Below are 19,359 nucleotides of genomic sequence, written 5' to 3'. Positions count from 1 at the left end.
ATATGTATAAACAGTGACCCCCAACAACATGACAAGGGACCCAAAGGTTCCTTTTTGGGTTGGAACTCAGCTTCTCCATGCTTATCTCTTCCTCTTCTTAGGTTCTTTCTTTCTTGCTTTTTCAATTTTTCCCTCTTTTTTATTCTCTTTATGCAATAAATGTCCTTTACGACTACCTTCAAGTTGATGATTCCCTACACATCCCTCTCTCTCTCTTTCCCCCTAATTGATTGAGCGGGCGTCTTTGTTGGTGGCCCCAGCTTTTGGCAGCCTGATTTTTTTGATCTTAGGAGAAAGGCCCACATGAGTGATTGCTGGAAATGACATTTTCCTGGTTCTGATCGTGAATTTTGTTGTTGTGGGCTTTACTCCATCTACTGATATGGTTCATGTGGAATCTATTCAAGTCATTCACTTATCATATCTCTGCCACTCATGTGTTCCACCATTATTTGTCTATAAATTTTGGCCTTTTTTTCCATCTGCCCTGCAGTTAGGATTGGTTGATTGTGGAGCTGTTTGTTATAGTGTTTAACTTTTTAATTAGGAATGGATGAAAAAGTAAAAGTAGAAAATGTTTGTTGTGTGATTGATTTCATTTGGAAATTCTAGTTTAAACTTTCTTCTTTTTTTTTCTTTTTATCAAGAATGAGAATAATTTGAACATTTTTAAAAATTCTAATTGAATGAAAAATCTGTCTCTTGTATTTCATTCTAGCAAAAAAAAAAAAAAGATTTTGTTTAAATTTGTTATTAAAAACAGTTTTTTAACTAAAGAATCACAGTTATTAAAATTTTGACAAAAAAAAAAAAGATTTTTTGAGACTTTTGTGAAAACATGTTCGTTTAGAATAAATTTAAGATGTATTTCCTTGTTTTTTATGGATGTTCTTCAAACTCTTAAAAATAATTTTTAATTATTTTTCTTAATTGTTTTTAAAAACATGGTCAAACAAACAGTAAGGTCTGTTTGATTCCTGTTTTCAAGAACTGTTTTCTGTTCTTGAAAACAAAAAACACAAAAAACTTATTTAAGAAAAAGGGTGTGTTTTTGTTTTTTGTGTTCTCAAAAACCACTTTTTTGAAAACAATAAGAAGATGTTTTCCTTATTTTTTTTCACTATTCAAATAATAGATTGTTTTTCGTGTTTTCTCTTCCTTCTTTTTGTATTTTTTTTTAGCTATTTATTGTGTTTCCACAAAGATGAGCTCCACCCAACCACTACACCCTTACCCGTAAACCTTTTTTTCTTCCTTAAATTGTTGAAATTAATATACTTACATATGATGACAAAGTCATCCTTTGTTTAAGAAAATTATAACTGTTTTTTTTAATTTAAATGAATTGTGCATATAAAAATTATTTATATATTTATAATATCAAGTTAATGGAAGAAAATACTTTATTAATTAAAAAAAATAACTTTCAAACATGTTTTTAGTTTTACTTATTCTAAAAAAAAATTAATTAATTAAACCAAACATGTTTTTTTTTGTTTTTGTGAACAAAAACTGTTTTCCAGAATTCAGTTCCCAAACACAATTTTTTTTTCTTTTTTCCTGAAAACACAAAAAACTATTATCAAAAACTATTTTCCAGAACAGTTTTCAGAAACAACAATCAAAGAAACCCTAATTATCTTTACTTTTTCAAGACATGTCTCGTTGAGATAGATTCCTTTAAAAATTGTACCTAATCTTCAAGTACAATCTTTTTAACATTTAAGAAACCTTACTAAATACAAGAGAATCATTTCAAATAACTTATTCTAAATAATTTTCAATACCAATAAGTCATCATATATACATTTATCAAACTAAAAGTTTGCATAGGTTGATAATGTGAATAAAGGGGTTATTGCTCTTTCCACCACCCTCGAATATCTTATAATATAATAATAACTATATGATGACGATAATGATAATAATAACAATACCAATATCATCGATCATCGTAACGTGTGAAAAACTAAACTATGAGCTCGATGATTTTCTCAAAACAAATCCGATTCTTGCCGGCTGTCAATGCAGCTAAAGAAATACAAATTAATTCCACGTATCAAACAATACGGATCATGGTAGGTAATTAACTTAATTAAAAACTACAGTATTAGTGGCCATCAAAGGTAGAAGATGAGATTAATTAGTTAGAGTTTTTCCTTTTAAAATAAAACCCAAGCCAAGACAAACTAAACATGTTATAACAGAACATGTGAAGTGGGAATATGTCCTTCCTTCCTAACTTTCCCTTTGTTCCTTGCATTTCCAGCAAATAGGTTGGAGAGGGACCAAAGTTGAGTTTGAGACTTAAATCCTAATATAATAATGAATCTTTATAGGTACCTACATCATTAGTTGGATCCAATTACCCCAACCATGCCCCATGCCCCATGCTTAAAGGTCAATTATGACCTAATAACAATAATATTAAGTAAATGCAATTCCTTTAACATTTCTAAAATAGTGCCCACTTCCTTTGATTGGGGGGGTTTAACTACTTAAAAGGATGGCTTAGTTTATATTTTTGTGGGTGTACTTTTTGATCAAACAAGCTTTGCTTTTCAAATCCTAAGTGTTTAAGAAAAGTTTTTAGTGGACTATTGGATGAAATGACAAAACCATTGCTAAGGTTGGAAAAGGATGATTTTTCTTGAGTGAAATTCAAATTAGATTCATGCACACGAAAAAGATTTCTCTTAGTCAACCCGAAATCATTATTGACATCGAGAAGGTGATTATCAATTTTTTGTAGGAGAAGGTCCCTTATGCATCCTAGTGGGGGATATTGAGCGAATTAAATTGTTGCTTAGGAAAGACTTATACTTTTAAATTGAAAATTTTAAAAGATTTAAGGATTTCTTAGTTTGAAACTAAGAGGGTCTAACGTCAGCAAAGGAAATCTATTGATAAAGTTCAAGGAAAAGCACTTGAATTTCTCATGAGAGTGTACCTGATGAATATTGGAGAGTATGCCAGCTCAAATCGTAGGGAGGGATATTGGGCCTAAGCCCAACCCCCTAAATAGTGGTAGGGGTGTCACCTAAGGCTTAGGAGGGGCAAATGCTAGCCCAAATTGTATGGAGGCCAGTTTGGCCTAAGCCCATACCGGTGCCACCTTAGCCCTACGAGGGGATTTGAACCCATTCCCACTAACCCATCCTGATCTGGTCGTGTCTGGCAACTGTTCTCATGAATAATCAATTGTTCCCGAAACAAGTTTTTAAGAATTGTTGTAAAAATAAGGTTTTTTTAAAACATATTTTAATTGTTTTTAATTATTTTAAAAAATAATTGTATAAAAATAAAATATCACATATAAATTTATTTTTAAAATATTTTAAAGCATAAAAACTGGTAAATAATGAAAAAAAAAAAAATATATATATATATATATATATATTATAGGAATTGAAAGCTTCTTTATTTCTTTTCTTCTTTTTTTCCAAAGTAATTGAAAGACATATGAGGTGGAGCCTAAATAACTGAATCTCCAACAATCATATGGTTAATACCATACTTCTAAATGTTGAATGTAGTGCCATACACCTGCCATTCTGGCAGAGTGTTCTTTGATTACCAGGATTGAAAATACAAATTTAAAAGAATGATTTTTCTTTTCTGAAAACATGGAATAATATTTTTTTTAATACATAAAAGTTACAAAAGTTATTTTTCCTTATATATATATATATATATATATATATAAGTTTAATAATATTGAAAGAAAATGTTTGTAGTATTAAGTATACTAATATTGATTAATTTAAGTTATTAAATAAACTAAATATATATTAAAAAATAATTTTAAATATTAAATCAAAATCTCAAATATCTTTTATTTTATTTATCACATCTAATCTAGTTAGAATATATTTTTACAATTATGACTCACATCCTTGTTTTTAGTTTTTTGTAATTTCTATGCCTTTTATATGGATGCTTATTAAGTAAATTTGTTTCTTAAAATTTCACAAAGGCAAATATGTAAATTTAATAATTTAATAAATATAAGTTAATTTTACAAAAAAATTTAAGACTTAAAATGAACTTGAGCTTAATAAATATCAAATTTCACCAAAGACATGGTTTTGAGCCTAGAAAGGCAGGATTGTTGCTTATAGGCTTGGCGTGCGAGATGGGATATGATATTATTTTGATTCTGTTAAAATAAAATTGAGACTCAAAACCATATTCTATGGGATATATTCCTGTCCTATAGTTCCTCTCATCCTAACCATTTTTAAATCCTATATCCCATGGCAACTCTTTATTAAACCAATGAAACACAACTTTAGCTCTTGCCTTGGCCTTAAAAGAGGGGCATCAATTTAATTCTTCACATTTGCCACCCAACTCTGATACACGTAAGTGCAGAAAATGAAACATAGGACAGGCTAGGATTGACTCTTGAACACAAACCCGCTGGAATAAAACAAAATTTGAGAAACGTTTTAAGATATAAAAACTCAGCAAGTCTCATAGTCAAAATTTAAATGTGCTAAAAAATTCCAGATTACATATGGCACTGGCATCTAATTTTAGGGCAGTAGTAATAATCACAGGGGGATTAAGCCGTTGGGACCTCAATATCAGTTGCCAACTTTTCAGGCCTGATGTATTCTTCTTCTTCCTTGGGAGTGTGGATGGTGACAAGATCAGGGAGAGGCGTTTTGGGGCCTTGCTTTCCCTTGGGATCCCAATCAAGCATGATCTTGACCTTGATACCAAGTACACCCTGTTTGATGGCAAGCAATCCAGAGCATGATCAGGACACAATTGCAATGAAGGTAAGCAACCGTATGAACCACCACAACGGTTGAGGATGTTAACAAAAAGAAGCATGAACAGATCAACTGGGTGAGTGAAGCAAACCTGTCTTAGAAGCACATGTCTCACAGCTGAGTCAATATATTCCTTGACTGGCTGACCAGAAGATATCATGTACCCATCCTTAAACTTCATGGATTTGGCACGTTGTGCCCTCAATTTCCCACTAACAATCACCTGTTATGCGCATCAATAGCATTGTAAAACATAATTGTGATATAGATTGATAAAAGCTGGATTTTGAAAGGTTCAAATGTACAAACCTCACATCCCTTTGCCCCACTTTCCATAATAAATCTCAAAACACCATAGCAGGCCCTGAAATAGGACAGCAACCAGAAGGCAAATTAGGGCTCGAACAGCCATGAAACAGATCGTGACTAATCCACATTGCTAAGCGTGGCAAGTGTTAACACTTACTCTTTAACTTATAAATTGTTAATGCATATTATCACAAGGAAAATACATAGTTATGGTTCTGAATTATAACAAATAAGGATAAGGATAAGGATATGGTAGGTTGAGTACAACAAAAATTTTCATGTGTTTTCAGTCTTGTGTGTATCATTATATAAAAAATAATGCGGTCTTACAAAAGGGTAGAAATTCAAACTGCAGCGTACATTTTAGAATGTGACAAGTCATCATGCTTCCAAGGGGAAAAAGTCTTGGAGTAAATGATATTGGATGTATTTAGGAAAAAATTTTCCACTATGTAGCAACTCCAGGCATACAAATGAGAGCTAGTTCCATCATCATTTGACTAATGCTTTGGAGAAGCATCATTAATATAGTCATCTTCCGACACAAACCTGGTATGGGAATAACCTATTTGCTTTATAGATGACCATCCAAACAGCATGACAAACAAGGAATAAAGAAATTTCTGCACATTTCCCAGTTCAACATGCATAAGAATGTGTAAAGAGAGAGCAATGCCCACTCCAACAACCACTTAAAAATGCACTACACCATCATGTTTCTAAGGGAATACTAATCTTGAAAGGGTAGCAAAGTGAAATAAAAATTGATTTGTTTGGGAGAAAATTTTCAATAATGTAGCAACCCCAGGCATACAAATGTAGGTTAGTTTCATTTCATCAGCCAAATGCATAGGAGAAGCATCGTTCATATAGTCATCTTCCGACACAAACCTGGTATGGAAATGACCTATTTGCTTTATAGATGACTACTCAAGTATTGAGAGGATGAGCAAAGAACATCAAGAGATGAGGACACTACACAATTCCACATGCATATGAGAATATGCCAATTTGAAAGCCATGCAGCTTATGGCAATCACACCTCTTTAGAAATCTTTATACCACATTTTTTTTTATAGACGAAGACAAATTGAATTGATAAAACGCCAAAACAGGGGGTGCACCGTACATAGTATACAAATCTTCATACTACATAGAACGAAAGCACAATGCAAAGGAGAAAATAAAAGGAATTCTTGAACATGTATCCTCTGTATGGTTACTACATGAAAACCATTACATTTCACGAGTACGATGGCTTGGAGGAAGATAACTAATATAGTCATAGTCCGACACAAGGTTGATACAGAAAGACCAATCTGCTTTATAGATGACAAATAAAAATTGAGCAAAAGTCTGAAAGAACTCCAAACAAATAGAATCACAATGAAGGTGTAGATTCAGATGCATAGAAAATTCATAAAAATAAGAATCACATTGTCAGGTGTTTTTTTTCTCTTCAATCCACGGAAGAGTATGCATTAAAGCTTTTCAGAGACGCTTTCATTATGTACTCGTATAAGATTTAGTAAGAAAAATGAGCATTTTCCAATGGCCCTAGCAATATTGTTTGAACTAACAAATGTAATAAACAAACACACATTATTCAAATGAATCAGCATATACTATAAGTGCAGATGATATTGCAAAAGTAAAATTAAAACTCGCGTGTACTCGTTCTAAATTTGTATAAATCAACTATACATTAATTAAACTAATTATTTATTTATTTATTTGTTTATTTTATCAAAAATAGAGAAATGAAATTTGATTTGTATACCTGCGAACGGCAAGGCCTCCAAGGAGCTTGTACCGTAGCGATTCGGCCTGAGCAACAGCACAAAGTCCTCTGTTGTTGACTTTCTCGGCATACAACTCCACACTGTTCTCAGGAAACTTGAATCGCTTTTGTACAATGGACGTCAATTCTCTAATTCTCCTCCCTTTCTCACCTAAAAGCCAAAAAGCAAAAAAGGAGAGTCAGAAAACCAACAAATCTGAAACGCGAACTCAAGAATAATCAAAGCCATTGAATCACCAAGAACGTTCTGAGTACGAGTGGCTCTGATGATGATTTCAGTGCGCATTGGCGTAACCCTAACCTCGACACCAGAGTAGCCATCCTCGGCCAGCTCTCTGGTGAGAACCTCGTTCAGCTCAGCAAAGAAAACTCCATCAGCTACGAACTGTAAGAGAAAACCAAATAAGTTACCGAAACTTTAACAAACATAACTTTCCGATTGGTAGATCAGAAAACAAAGGAAAATAAAAGAACATATGATCAGACCTTTCTCTTCTTGCTCATTTGAGTCGCCATGTTTGCAGGATTGAGATCTGAGCTCGGGTTTCTCTATGCTTTTGCAAACCCTAATTTCAGTAGGGCTTTGGACGAGGCAATCTCTAGTTTATATAAGAAGACTGGGTTTGTGAGCGAGAACAATCGGACGGGGCAAATGAACTTCTGTCCTGATCTTTGAACGGCTGCGATTTGTTCAGAGTTGACACAGGTTTCACCATTAAGCATAGAATGGGGCCCAATTCGACCATGAAGCCCAGCCCATTCTCTAGTGGGCTTGTGGCCCACACACATAAGGAAGGGGCATTACCGTCAGTTCATATAGTCTAAGTTTCGTCCTCCTCTTGTCTTTCAAAGCAACTGCCCCGTTGAAGGCCGGTTACCTTCTTCTCCAATTCGTTTCTCTCAAATTCCTGCAATTCGCTTCCCGTCTCCACTTCTCAATTCTCCGTCCTTAGATTTCTCTCCATTTTGTAAGCTTTCCAGACCTCTGCTTCTCTGAAATTTCCATCTTCTAGGTGTTTTGTTAGATCCGACGATGCCGGTGAATCTGACGCCGAACGCGATTGCGGCAATCAACGGTGGAGATGTGAATTCAAAGCCGCTTGTGCAGGTTCTGGACATCAAGCTCATTGGAAACTCACAGGAGCGGTACCGATTTCTGCTTTCCGATGCCGTGGCGACTCAGCAGGCCATGCTGGCGACTCAACTCAATGACCGAGTCAAGAGCGGACAAGTTCGCAAAGGATCTGTAATTCAGTTGATTGATTATATCTGCAGCGTTGTTCAAAATCGCAAGTAAGCAGCATCATCTCTTAATGTTTCTTATTTTTCATTATCCTTATCGTTGGAGTGTCATGCAAACTAGTTTACAGTATTATCCCAATCTGTTCCGATCATAGATGAGTCAGTAACTTTAAATTATGCAAAAGAAACGAAAAATTACTTGAAATCATTGAAATTTTTGGAAAATTATTACATTTACCTCAAAAATCCTCACATATTAGCTCTTCTTTGAGAGTTCTTCCCTGAATAGATTCAGTGAATAAATGTTCCTGATTTTGCATGAAATGCTACTCAATCTTTTGGAGAAATAAACCGGAGAGTCTGTACAACTAACACATCATTTTTGCTCCTTGTCTTTTTTGTTTGATTGATACTTGGCTTAGTGTCCCTTCTGAGTCTAGATTGAATTTATTCCCTACACTTTTGGTGCAGGATTATTGTTGTGTTGAACATGGAAACTATAATACCAGAATGTGAAATAATTGGAAACCCGAAAATGAATACTGAATCTCATTCAACAGCTCAGAAAGAGTTTCCCGGTGGCAATCCTGCAAGATCAGTGGGTGTTACTAATAATAATTTGAGTGTCCAAAATGGTGGTAATAAGATGCCGAGTTTTCGACCTTCTGTTCAACCTCCTTTCCAACCGCCTCCAAATTACAAAAGTCATGGCACAATTTTGAAGAATGAGGCACCAGCACGGATAATTCCGATTGCTGCTTTGAATCCTTATCAGGGGCGGTGGGCTATCAAGGCAAGGGTAACTGCTAAAGGTGATTTGCGGAGATACAACAATGCCAGGGGAGATGGGAAGGTTTTCTCATTTGACCTCCTTGATTCTGATGGAGGGGAGATTCGAGTGACCTGCTTTAATGCAGTTGTTGATCGGTTTTATGATACTATTGAGGTTGGGAAAGTTTACTTGATATCGAAGGGTAGCTTAAAACCTGCACAGAAGAACTTCAACCACCTGAAGAATGAATGGGAAATATTTTTGGAAGCAAGCTCAAGTGTGGAGCTGTGCCCAGATGAGGATGGCTCAATTCCAAAACAGCAGTTCTCCTTTAGACCAATCAGTGAAATTGAGAATGTTGAAAACAATTCCATACTTGATGTTATTGGCATTGTAATATCAGTGAATCCTTCAGTCCCCATCTTGAGAAAGAATGGTATGGAAACTCAGCGAAGAATTGTAAATCTAAAGGATGGCTCTGGTCGGAGTGTTGAGCTCACCATGTGGGGGGAATTCTGCAACAGGGAAGGTCATCAGCTGCAGGAGATGATTGATTCTGGGTCTTTCCCAGTTTTGGCTGTGAAATCCGGAAAGGTTAACGACTTCAGTGGGAAATCTGTAGGCACGATCTCTGCCACACAGCTCTTCATAAATCCAGACTTTACAGAGGCTTGTAACTTGAGAGAGTGGTTTGATCGTGGGGGAAAGAATGCTGCTTCTCAGTCCATCTCTAGAGATATCATGCCTGCAGGATCTAGGAATGAGATACGTAAAACTGTGTCTCAGATCAAGGATGAAGGTCTTGGAAGATCAGATAAACCAGACTGGGTCACGGTGAAGGCAACCATATCATTCATTAAAACAGACACTTTCTGTTATGCAGCTTGCCCATTGATGATTGGAGATAGACAGTGTAATAAGAAAGTGACAAGGTCAGGGAACACAAGATGGCAATGTGATAGGTGCAATCAAGAATTTGAGGACTGTGATTATCGATATCTTCTTCAAGCTCAAGTACAAGACCATACAGGATTGACTTGGGTGACAGCTTTCCAGGAAGCCGGTGAAGAGATCTTGGGCTGCTCAGCAAAAGAGCTGTACTTGTTGAAATACGAGGAGGAGGATGATTTCAGGTTTGGAGAAATAATCCGGAGCAGACTCCTTAACCAATTTTTGTTCAGACTTAAGATCAAAGAGGAAATGTATGGTGAAGAACAGAAGGTGAAGATCACTGTTGTCAAAGCAGACAAGGTGAACCATACTTCTGAAAGTAGACATCTGCTTGATCTGATCTCAAAGTGCCCTTAATAACCAATTGAAATGAGTCTCGGGTTACTAGCTAATACTGAATTTGTTGTGACTATCAACAACCATCGGCAGATCAATATTTGTATATACACCTAATAAAACCAAGGTGTAGTCACTGTAATTCTTCACTTTAGAAAATTGATTTTCAGATTTTTTTTTTTTTTTTCCTTCCTATCGATTCAAATTTTGTAGTCCGTATTTCCCATAGAACTTGATTAAGTACCATTCCATTAGTAGGTGGTTGTGTTCCTAACACGAATTATGAATCAATGCAAGAAATTAAACCTCTGTGTTCAGCCAAAATGGGAATTGAGATTTGGAGATAACCATTTTTCTGGCCAAATTACAGCTGATGGAGTCAAGGATTACACGCATGATACAGAGAATATTACTTAGAAGAAGAAAAACAGGTGCATGATGAAAAGAAACTAAAAAATTCCCAGCATGATCATAATATCATCTCTCAGCTCCTCTTGACAGGATCGAAGTTGGCAACACCAATCACAGCACCAACTATGACGACGAGCACAACACCACCGGCAGCAATGCTGAGCAAGAAGTTCTTGAGCGACGGCGATAACCCAGAATCTGCAGCCTCTGCCACCTCTGGAATCACCATAGAAGCCGCCAGCGCAGCCGCTGTCAACCCCGTGACCGCCTTCTCCTTCAGGGAAGCCCTGACCTCAAACTTCCCACTGGATTTGGATGATGCGGCAGCCATAGACTTTGAAGGCCGCACAGGCAATGGCCTGAAGAAGGCTTCAGACCCCTGCAGCCTCTTCTGGGTGGCACTGGTCATGGGCATGGCCATTGAAACAGCCAAAGTGGAAGCCATTGTTGCTCGTCTGTTGGTGATTTCTTCTCTTACTCCCAACTGCTTCTTCTGTATGAGAAAATTTTAGCAGTTGGAATGAGATTTGTGAGGTGTTGAGTGGGGGTTGTGATGAGAGGTGGAAAATGGAGATCTGAGTTGGGGTTGTCCTCTGTATTTTTGGCTGATGTGGCAGCTTCTCCATTTTCCTACGGTGGATAAGGTTATCTCATTCCTCCAATCCCCATCAAGTTTCAAATTTGGGAGTCGCCTTCCGTCGTTGCTTTAGGACGTTTGCATGGGCCAGGGCTTTTCAGGTTGGACCCAGATGACAATACGGCCCAATTGGGTTCAAGCTGTTCACCATTGTCTTTTGAACCTTTGCAAAGATTATGGTAGCTAGTCGTCCAAATCCACCAATGTAAGATTTGTATTTATTGAGTACTACCATAAATACAAACCTTTAACATTGCATTTGAAAAGAAAAAATGTGGGAAGAATTTCAATTTCTCATTGGAGAAAAGGAGCAGAATGAAAAATCTATTATAAGAACATTATAACTTTTTAAAATTTATTTTAAAATACTTATTTTAATAATAAATTTAAAATGTTTTTAAGAATTTTTTTTAGAATATTATGAGAAATAAAGATAATATTTTAAAAACTTTTATATTATTCATAAACATTCAATACAATCGCAAAATGGACATCGAAAAAATTGTTTTCTATATTAACATTTTTAAATATAATTTTATTTATTATTTTCAAAAATTGATAAAAACATTTATTTTTTAAAACTGTTTACCATAAAGTTGCAAAAGATTTTTTTGTTTTTTTTCCTTCCTTTAAGGCAAACATGATTGTAACAGACATCCAAAGAAAGTCTTACCTCTTTACTCTCATAAGAGCTCCAAAAAAAAATGTACAATAAAAATAATCAAAAGCCATATCATTCCATGAGAATAGCTCTAAAAGCTAAACAAGAACTCACCCAAAATTACAATAAACAATGAAAGAAAAGAAAGAATACAACACTCACCCTTCCTACTCTCCATCCTTCATTTTCACATAAAAACGACTTCTTTTTTTTTTTTTTTTTTTATGGTAAAGAAAACGTGGCAACATTTTTCATTTTCAAAATCAGAACTAAAACTGCAGTTCAAATAATCTTCCTTGAGAATACATTCCTTCCTGCTAAATCAATCTTTGCTCATGCATCGACCACAATGTTCCTGTTCTCCACGATGCAACAAAATGTCCAAAAGAATCATTGTTACAAGACTGGTACTACTAAAATCAATTCATTGCTTCATAAGAAAAGAAACGAAAATTCAGAGTTACACACAATTCCTAACAGTATTGGAAATGATCTTGAGCGCTTAATGCAAAACATTTAATACAAAATAGTTGTCAACCTGAACAGAAAGTTTCCCATGACAGTGCAATTTGTGTGCTTTTATTGATCATCAAGGGTTAGGTAGCATGCCACAAGGAGAAAGACAAATCATCGAAGTACTAGGCCATAAAAATTACTAGCACCCCAACAATGAGCATATGGACAGTTGTACTCTCTCAGGTTGAATAGTCCTCCCAATTCTCAGGTTGGTTAATTCTATGGCGTCGGATATGAAACTTGAGAGGTTGAAGTACTAGTAAGGTAAACTAGTGACCCAAGTGAATTGGGAGAGGGAATGTTTGTTCATGAAAGCTCACTTTTCCCCCTCAACATTTGACCACCAATCCACCATAAATTGTGTCCCAATAACAAAAACGGAAGAAAGCATATCCTATAGCTTGGTCCGTGGATAAGCTCCAGAGATTTGTAGTTTAGGGGTCTGTATAGCTTAGTATCTAGTAATATCAGGATTTCAGGATGCATGCAAACAAATGAGTAGTACTGATTCAATTTTAGAGAATAGAAATACATACTTGCAGCAGACTACAGAATCCTGGCTCAAAGAAGGATGATTGTCATCGCATTGTAGTTGGAAACACTGGTGGTGCTGAGTCAACACTTCTTACGTGAACTTCCTGAGGCAGAAGATGATATTTAATATTAAGCTCTTCAAAGATTTTCTTCAGCTCTATGACTAGTTCAGATCTGCGGCTGCTCTTGTCCCCATAGTTCTGAAAGTTTATAGTGTGGGTGACATAAAGACCCATATTCATCTGGTTCACATCAACAATATCCTTCACCAACACGCTGTGGCCAGGACGCCAGTGTTGAGGCTTGCTCTCCAAGTACCTGAAATACCCAAACACAGCCACCTTTGATCAAGACAGTGCATAATTGGAAAGAGAACAAACAGAACATATGACATGAAATGATAAAACAGCATCATTTAAAAAGGAAAAGGAGCAACACATCTCTAATTATTTAAGATTATACTCTTATCATCAATGAGAAAACAAAAAATTAACCCCATATCTTAAGGGAAAAATATAAAAGCAAGGGTACAAAAAGAAACCACTGAGAGAATTTAGTTTGATCCAAAAGCAAAAAAAATCAGTAGCTTTATGGGAAGTGCTCTCTTAGCACCAGCTCTTTCTCTTGATGTGATCTTTCTAGTCACCAAATATTGCAGGTTTAGAAGTTCAGGACAGATAATTTATAGAGTTCAAAAAAAATACTACTGATGGATAGACATTTAGAAATCATGTATTAGAACCAGGGAAAATGTGACGCTTCAGCTGAATAAGATGAAAAGAACCTGAATTCCCAAGTTCATTTATTCAAGAATTAAGTGTATAAAGACCAGCTGAATTTACCAGCTGAGGAATTAGATTCATAGCAAAACTAAGGATTTTCCTCCACTTCAGTGAAGCAAACTTTAAAAAGAAAGAACAGGTTGAACTTTTTTTAATCAATTTTGAGATTTTGAGCTTAAAACTGTTACTATAAGTGGCAGCTGAAAGAATTGTGAAACATTAGATTTTCAATGTCAGACTTAAAATTCATTAATTTTTACAAATAAGCGATAATATATACTGCAATTTCAAGAGGTTTGTGACAACTTGTTTCCACAGGAATCAGAATTCTGTCAAAGTCCAACCCTATACAGGAAGCAGGCACTATGCAACCTCAAAACATACCAAAACTTAACAAGATTTGCAACTTCTATATCATATTACAGTTTTTTGGGAGCCTTGCTTCGATTAATTCCTCAAGCCTGAAGCTCAACCAAGTAACTTCATATGTGGTATATATATACGTTGTGAATGCATCAAACCTATGCATCCTGAAAATGATATAATGCAAGGATTTGAAAGGTTCTGGCATTGCTATTATTTTTTGCAAACTGAACTTACTTTTAAAGCATCATGACCATGAAGAAGCTTAAACTTTGTGCCTTCACTTAGATAGGCAAAGACACTTGAAGAAGGAATAAAACATGACAATGATATCTAGTTTAGTTTTGGCCTGCCCAATGCAGTAGCATACGAAAACACATAACCAGACGGAATCACAACTGCATATGATAAAAATGAGATTGAAGATAGATAGTGCTAAAAACACCATTTACTAGCAAAGAAAGGAGATAAGTGGGCTTGCAAAGAAGTTAGAAACTAAGAATAAGGAACATGGGGGATAAAATGGTTGGAGCATGTGAAAGTAGGGCTTCTTGGATCTTGGTGACCAGATGCTTGTGGGCTTTGCTCTTCTCCATATTCGGTATTATGTGACGCCTTCTTGTGTTAAGGAGTTGCTGACACACTGACAGGCTTTTTCATGTGGGGAGAAAAGGAGGAATGACAACCCATCTTGTGTTAGGAAATTCCTACAGCGTTGAGCTGTCCATGGTAGCTTTGAAATCTGTGTCCCAGAAATCCTTGTTCTACTGGTCTAAAGATTCTACTGGGAACAACATTTGTCCTTTCCTGACTTCATAGGTTGGGACTGTCTTGGGCCTTCTTTCCTGGCCTACAGATCGGGATCATTTGCTTCATTTTTTCCTTATACCTCAGGTAATCTTTTTATACTCCTGTACTAGGATTTGCTGCCTTTCCACCAAATTTTAATATATCATTTTGCTTGTTCAGAAAAAAAAAAAAAAAAAAGGAGAAAGAAAGGAAGGCTTCACAATCCAGAGCATGCAGATAGGTCCATAGGGAAAGGTCCCAAATTTATAGGTTAGGCCAGGATCGCAGCATGAATTTACTGAACACTATGAACCTCCAAGTATCAAACTCTACCACCAGACAGACCTTTACAAGTCAAGCAGTGGATGCTTAGTTTGCCAATGAGAGTTCAGTGTGTAGCTCCAAATCGATGGTCATACAAGGCACATGTCCATTTTCATAGTCATAAATCCCATGATCTCCATCAACATTCGAGTCCAACAAGCAACTATGATTTTCATAATGCAAGAAATACTGAATGTTGATGGTAATATGAGAAGACAACATGCTCTATAATAACTTAATTGCTAAGAGAGCTTCTAAAGGTGAAATAAGTTGTTTCACATCAGGCAAGAGATAAGTTTCTTGATACATAAACAAAAGGCACAAAAAATTACTGTTGGCAAAATGTAGTGGCACAAAAGATTATAGTTTACTTACATTTTTATTCTAGCTTTAAGAGCAGCAATGGTCTCCATTGAAGTGGAAAAATCAACAGCAAACTCCACAGAGTCACTCATTTCCGGGCTCCGGTAAAAGTTGCTGATGGGTTTGGTAGCCAAAACTGAATTTGGATAGAATATCTTTTCATTGTCGTATCTCAGGAAGATTGTCGTCAAAATGTTCATCTCTTCAACGACCATCTGCAAGGTTTCAATTTTTCAAGGAAAATGAAGCAAAATAACCTTGTTATAATAAAATTATATCTAATCTAGCCTTGGACTTACCTGTACTCCATCAATGACACAACGATCACCAACATCAAATGGGTGCATCACAAATACAAATATGATGGCTTCAAATACAGTCTTGCAGGTGTTGCCAAACATAAATGCCGCAAGTAAAAGCTGTGATGAAATGAAGACGAGTACATTGGTTGTCGCAAATCCCATCAAGAGTAACCACACAATAATGATAACAATAAGCATAACCCCTGAAGCAATTTTATTCAGTTCCTCTATAGCTGTTTTAGTGTCATTTAAAGAATGTGCCAGTGATTTGCGTTCAAGATAGACATTCACCTGCAAGGAATACTAAGACATCAGATCGTGATATTAAACTTTTTCCACAAACAGATTTCTATGTCCACTATAAAATGTATTTGAACACTGTTTTCTTGAAAGCAGTTGTGTGAAAAGTGTTCAAAGCTGCAAGTTTACTACTACTTTAAGTCACAATATGCACTTAAAACTATGATGGCAATACTAATTGTATCCTACAAATGCATTTTAGCGCATGCATTTGAGCAACTCTAAAATTCCCTCCACATGCACAAATCTGAAACATGATTTACAGTTACAATTCAATGAACATGCACAAGGAAAACAGGAGTTGATAACTTAGTATACAGGAAAATTTCCGAATCCATGTCAGAATGACAAACAATCAGAAGCCATGAAGAGATTGGGATGAAACATATAGTAAAGAAACAAAACAGAGAACTCACCACCCACTTCTTCAAAGAGGATCTCTTAATCTTTCGAGTTTCTGATGCTCCTTCAAATAATGGAAGCACATTATCTACCTCCTCCTTTTTCATGAAGCGCAAGAGGTCCTCCTCATCAATATGTCTAATCCATGCAACAGAGAAAACAGTGAGACAATTTCATAACAAACAATCATCACAAAAGCATACCAACTATCAAAGTAGTAAATGCTCTCACTTGGTACAAGGCTTGGCTACATTCATAAAAATCCGAGAAGCTGCATTCCTTGCTTCCCACTCATTAGTAATCTCCTTATCTTTCTGTTCACCTCCGTCATCATCAACACTATCATCAAGTGCATTTGAGATTGTAGTCAACCCTGAACCCCTTATCACTTGAATCAAACCTTTCATGGTCCAAGCAGAAACCTTCTCTTGCTTTATTTTATGAAGCTTCCCTACATCAATAACCTCTTCTTTCTCCCCTCCTTTTCCTCTCTTAGTACTCCTGAAACTCAACTGAGCACTATTTACACTCCCAACCATTTCTGCCATCGCCATCAAAGGAGGCCCCGAAAGGGTCTGGAGAACATATTGATGAAATATTGATTCTTGAATCCGGTCAAAGAATCTTGTTACATGGAAAGAAGAAGCTAGTATCTTTACCAACAGGGTCTTTGCCAACCATATAGCAGCCCCAATAAGACAAGCAGCAAGAGCTCTCGTCACATAATTCAGAATCCTGGTGGCCTTCCTTGATCGCTTCACCCCACGGTTGATCAATAGACCCCAAGCTAGAAGAATCAAACCCAACCAAATGAAGACCAGCACACTCTTCTTCAACCCATAAACAAAATACAAAACCTTCTTTCTAAGCAAAAAATTCTTTTCAATCATGAAAACTACGATATTAATACACCATTCCGTGACCAATCTCCCACAGAATATTACCAATACCAGCACAGACCATTTCCAAATTTCCAAACCCCAAATCAAAGTGTGAAGCAACCTATGTACAGTTAAGCTAGCAACCAGGCACCCCATAATACACACAAACGCAATCCACTCAACCCAAAGTACAAACCTCAATCTCTTACTGTTCTTTTCAATTTCTGGCGAATTCGATGTCTTATAAACGTCATCATCTTCTTCCTCGTCCTCTCCATCGAGCACCAACGGCGTTCGTGGAGTTGCTGGAGCTGTTCTCACATTGTCTCTAGGAGTAGTAGCAGTTAGGCTATGAATTGGAGATGCACTGTCAGCGATCGGTGAGTTCGAGGGCAATAACTGGGTCTTCTCTTCAACAGACGTTTCAATAGGATACGAAGGCTCCAGCAATCTCGATTTGGGTTTCGAATATGCCGACCTACCAAGGGACCGCCGTCGAACCACCGACTCCGTGGGGACTTTTGGGGGCTTGCTCGCATTCGGACTTCTGGCTATGTCTGGAGAAGATGGGGTGGTCTTTGGGGTCACTTGGACGCTCGATTTGAGCCTCTCCAGCTCAATCGAACCTTGCGAATCTTTAGGAAACAAGTTGGAGCCATCTTCGGTTGCCACAGAAGCTTTAGCATCTGTGCTTTCTTCACTACTCGAAATCGTAACAACGACTTCATTTTCACTGTTACCTTTCTTGCGTGTCGCCTCTCTTCCACTTTCCATGAAAGCGTTCGCTATGATTGGTTCCTGAGAAAACGCGGGAAAATAAAAAAAAAAAGAATTTGGAATTTTTCACGATCAAACTTAACCAGCGACCCGATTCCCAGCTTCCATTTATATTTCCCGAGCTCTCAAACAACAATCAAGACAAATATTTTACTTCTGGCGGATTCCCGCCAATGATCACACAAAAAGAAAGAAAGTGGAAAGCAGAGAATTATAATCGAGAGATTCAAAAGCCCGTGCAAATTCACTGTTTGCTTTTACGGAAAATTGCACGAAAGAAAAAGCAAATTTGGGATCTTAAAAGTTAGAACGGCCCCCTTTAGTAAAACCTTTTGAATAAGATAGCAAGTGTTGCATTTTCTCGACAACCAAACAGAGCAGAGAAAACCACCAACTCAAAGTGAAATGGTGGAGTTGTTAGCAGCGGCGAATAGTTGACTGCAAGATGGAGCCTTAACTTCGTGACTGGTCTATTTTGGAGATCATACATAAAGAGTAAAGGGCAGTTTCGGAAACTAAAAAGCTTGTTCTCCTATGCTCTCTAGCCGATGGTGGGCTCCAAGTCACCAAATCCGCCACCATCCTGTCCTATCCTCCCTATCCAAAAAGATGGCCGAACTGGCTCCAACAGTTAAAAGAATTATTTAAAAAAAAATCGTAATTAGGTCTTCTCAATTTATTTATTTATTTATTAAAAAAAATCCTTTAAAAATAAATTATTTTTCAAATAAAAAAATTTAAAGATTATTTTATCACTTTTCATTAATTAATTTTAATTAAAATATATATAATTTTAAATAACCTAGTTATAAATAAAATTAAAATTCTTTTTAATAAATCAATATAATATCAAATGATAAATATGAAATAATAATAAATAAATAAAAACTCAAAGCGCTACATCAACTTTATTTAAAAAAATAGCATTACATGCATCATTGCACTTCAAGTCTTTTCCAATATTTTGAAAATTAAAATATTATTTTAATAAGGTGTCATTGAGTTTTTCCAAGTCTAAGAAGGTGGGACTCTCATTACTATAATAAGGTTAATAGTAATACCACGTGAAAGATGATGGGCCTCAATAGTCCACATCATCATTCGGCGTATTCATTATTCCTCATT

General features: G+C 36.2%; 4 protein-coding genes across 4 annotated transcripts; 1 reads left to right on the top strand and 3 right to left on the bottom strand.

Annotated features, from left to right (window-relative positions):
• Nucleotides 1-4,400: 4,400 nt before the first annotated feature.
• LOC117925715 (40S ribosomal protein S3-3) lies at nt 4,401-7,486 on the bottom strand. Its single transcript, XM_034844803.1, has 6 exons — nt 7,378-7,486; nt 7,129-7,276; nt 6,871-7,042; nt 5,091-5,145; nt 4,873-5,004; nt 4,401-4,735 (listed from the first exon to the last, which is right to left on the bottom strand). Exons 1-6 carry the CDS (start codon nt 7,405-7,407, stop codon nt 4,568-4,570), a joined length of 705 nt encoding a protein of 234 aa, XP_034700694.1. The 5' UTR covers nt 7,408-7,486; the 3' UTR covers nt 4,401-4,567.
• A 256-nt stretch (nt 7,487-7,742) lies between these two features.
• Nucleotides 7,743-10,378, top strand: LOC117925714 (replication protein A 70 kDa DNA-binding subunit A). The gene is made up of 2 exons (XM_034844802.1): nt 7,743-8,184; nt 8,605-10,378. The coding sequence occupies exons 1-2, from the start codon at nt 7,925-7,927 to the stop codon at nt 10,211-10,213; spliced, it is 1,869 nt and encodes a 622-aa protein (XP_034700693.1). The 5' UTR covers nt 7,743-7,924; the 3' UTR covers nt 10,214-10,378.
• A 127-nt stretch (nt 10,379-10,505) lies between these two features.
• LOC117925716 lies at nt 10,506-11,163 on the bottom strand. Its single transcript, XM_034844804.1, has one exon. It carries the CDS (start codon nt 11,046-11,048, stop codon nt 10,677-10,679), a length of 372 nt encoding a protein of 123 aa, XP_034700695.1. The 5' UTR covers nt 11,049-11,163; the 3' UTR covers nt 10,506-10,676.
• Nucleotides 11,164-11,896: 733 nt separating this feature from the next.
• LOC117925713 (mechanosensitive ion channel protein 10-like) lies at nt 11,897-18,680 on the bottom strand. Its single transcript, XM_034844801.1, has 6 exons — nt 16,808-18,680; nt 16,591-16,714; nt 15,872-16,165; nt 15,585-15,787; nt 12,954-13,269; nt 11,897-12,256 (listed from the first exon to the last, which is right to left on the bottom strand). Exons 1-5 carry the CDS (start codon nt 18,229-18,231, stop codon nt 12,996-12,998), a joined length of 2,319 nt encoding a protein of 772 aa, XP_034700692.1. The 5' UTR covers nt 18,232-18,680; the 3' UTR covers nt 11,897-12,256; nt 12,954-12,995.
• Nucleotides 18,681-19,359: the final 679 nt, after the last annotated feature.

The sequence above is a fragment of the Vitis riparia genome, chromosome 11, assembly GCF_004353265.1.
Source record: "Vitis riparia cultivar Riparia Gloire de Montpellier isolate 1030 chromosome 11, EGFV_Vit.rip_1.0, whole genome shotgun sequence".
NCBI classification, from domain to species: Eukaryota; Viridiplantae; Streptophyta; class Magnoliopsida; order Vitales; family Vitaceae; genus Vitis; species Vitis riparia.
The sequence above is the reverse complement of the archived record's forward strand: the minus strand, read 5'-3'. Positions and strand labels throughout refer to the sequence as shown.

Excerpts from the sequence above, each read along its gene's own strand:
- LOC117925716 (XM_034844804.1), bottom strand. The coding sequence starts at position 11,048 with ATGGCTTCCACTTTGGCTGTTTCAATGGCCATGCCCATGACCAGTGCC.
- LOC117925713 (XM_034844801.1), bottom strand. The coding sequence starts at position 18,231 with ATGGAAAGTGGAAGAGAGGCGACACGCAAGAAAGGTAACAGTGAAAAT. Across the intron at positions 16,715-16,807 it reads GTAGCCAAGCCTTGTACCAA|ACATATTGATGAGGAGGACC; the intron begins GTGAGAGCATTT and ends TGCATGGATTAG. Across the intron at positions 13,270-15,584 it reads CTTAAAGCTAGAATAAAAAT|GTACTTGGAGAGCAAGCCTC; the intron begins GTAAGTAAACTA and ends TGGGTATTTCAG.
- LOC117925715 (XM_034844803.1), bottom strand. The coding sequence starts at position 7,407 with ATGGCGACTCAAATGAGCAAGAAGAGAAAG. Across the intron at positions 7,277-7,377 it reads AAATGAGCAAGAAGAGAAAG|TTCGTAGCTGATGGAGTTTT; the intron begins GTCTGATCATAT and ends TTTCTCTTACAG. Across the intron at positions 5,005-5,090 it reads GTGGGGCAAAGGGATGTGAG|GTGATTGTTAGTGGGAAATT; the intron begins GTTTGTACATTT and ends TGCGCATAACAG.
- LOC117925714 (XM_034844802.1), top strand. The coding sequence starts at position 7,925 with ATGCCGGTGAATCTGACGCCGAACGCGATTGCGGCAATCAACGGTGGA. Across the intron at positions 8,185-8,604 it reads AGCGTTGTTCAAAATCGCAA|GATTATTGTTGTGTTGAACA; the intron begins GTAAGCAGCATC and ends CTTTTGGTGCAG.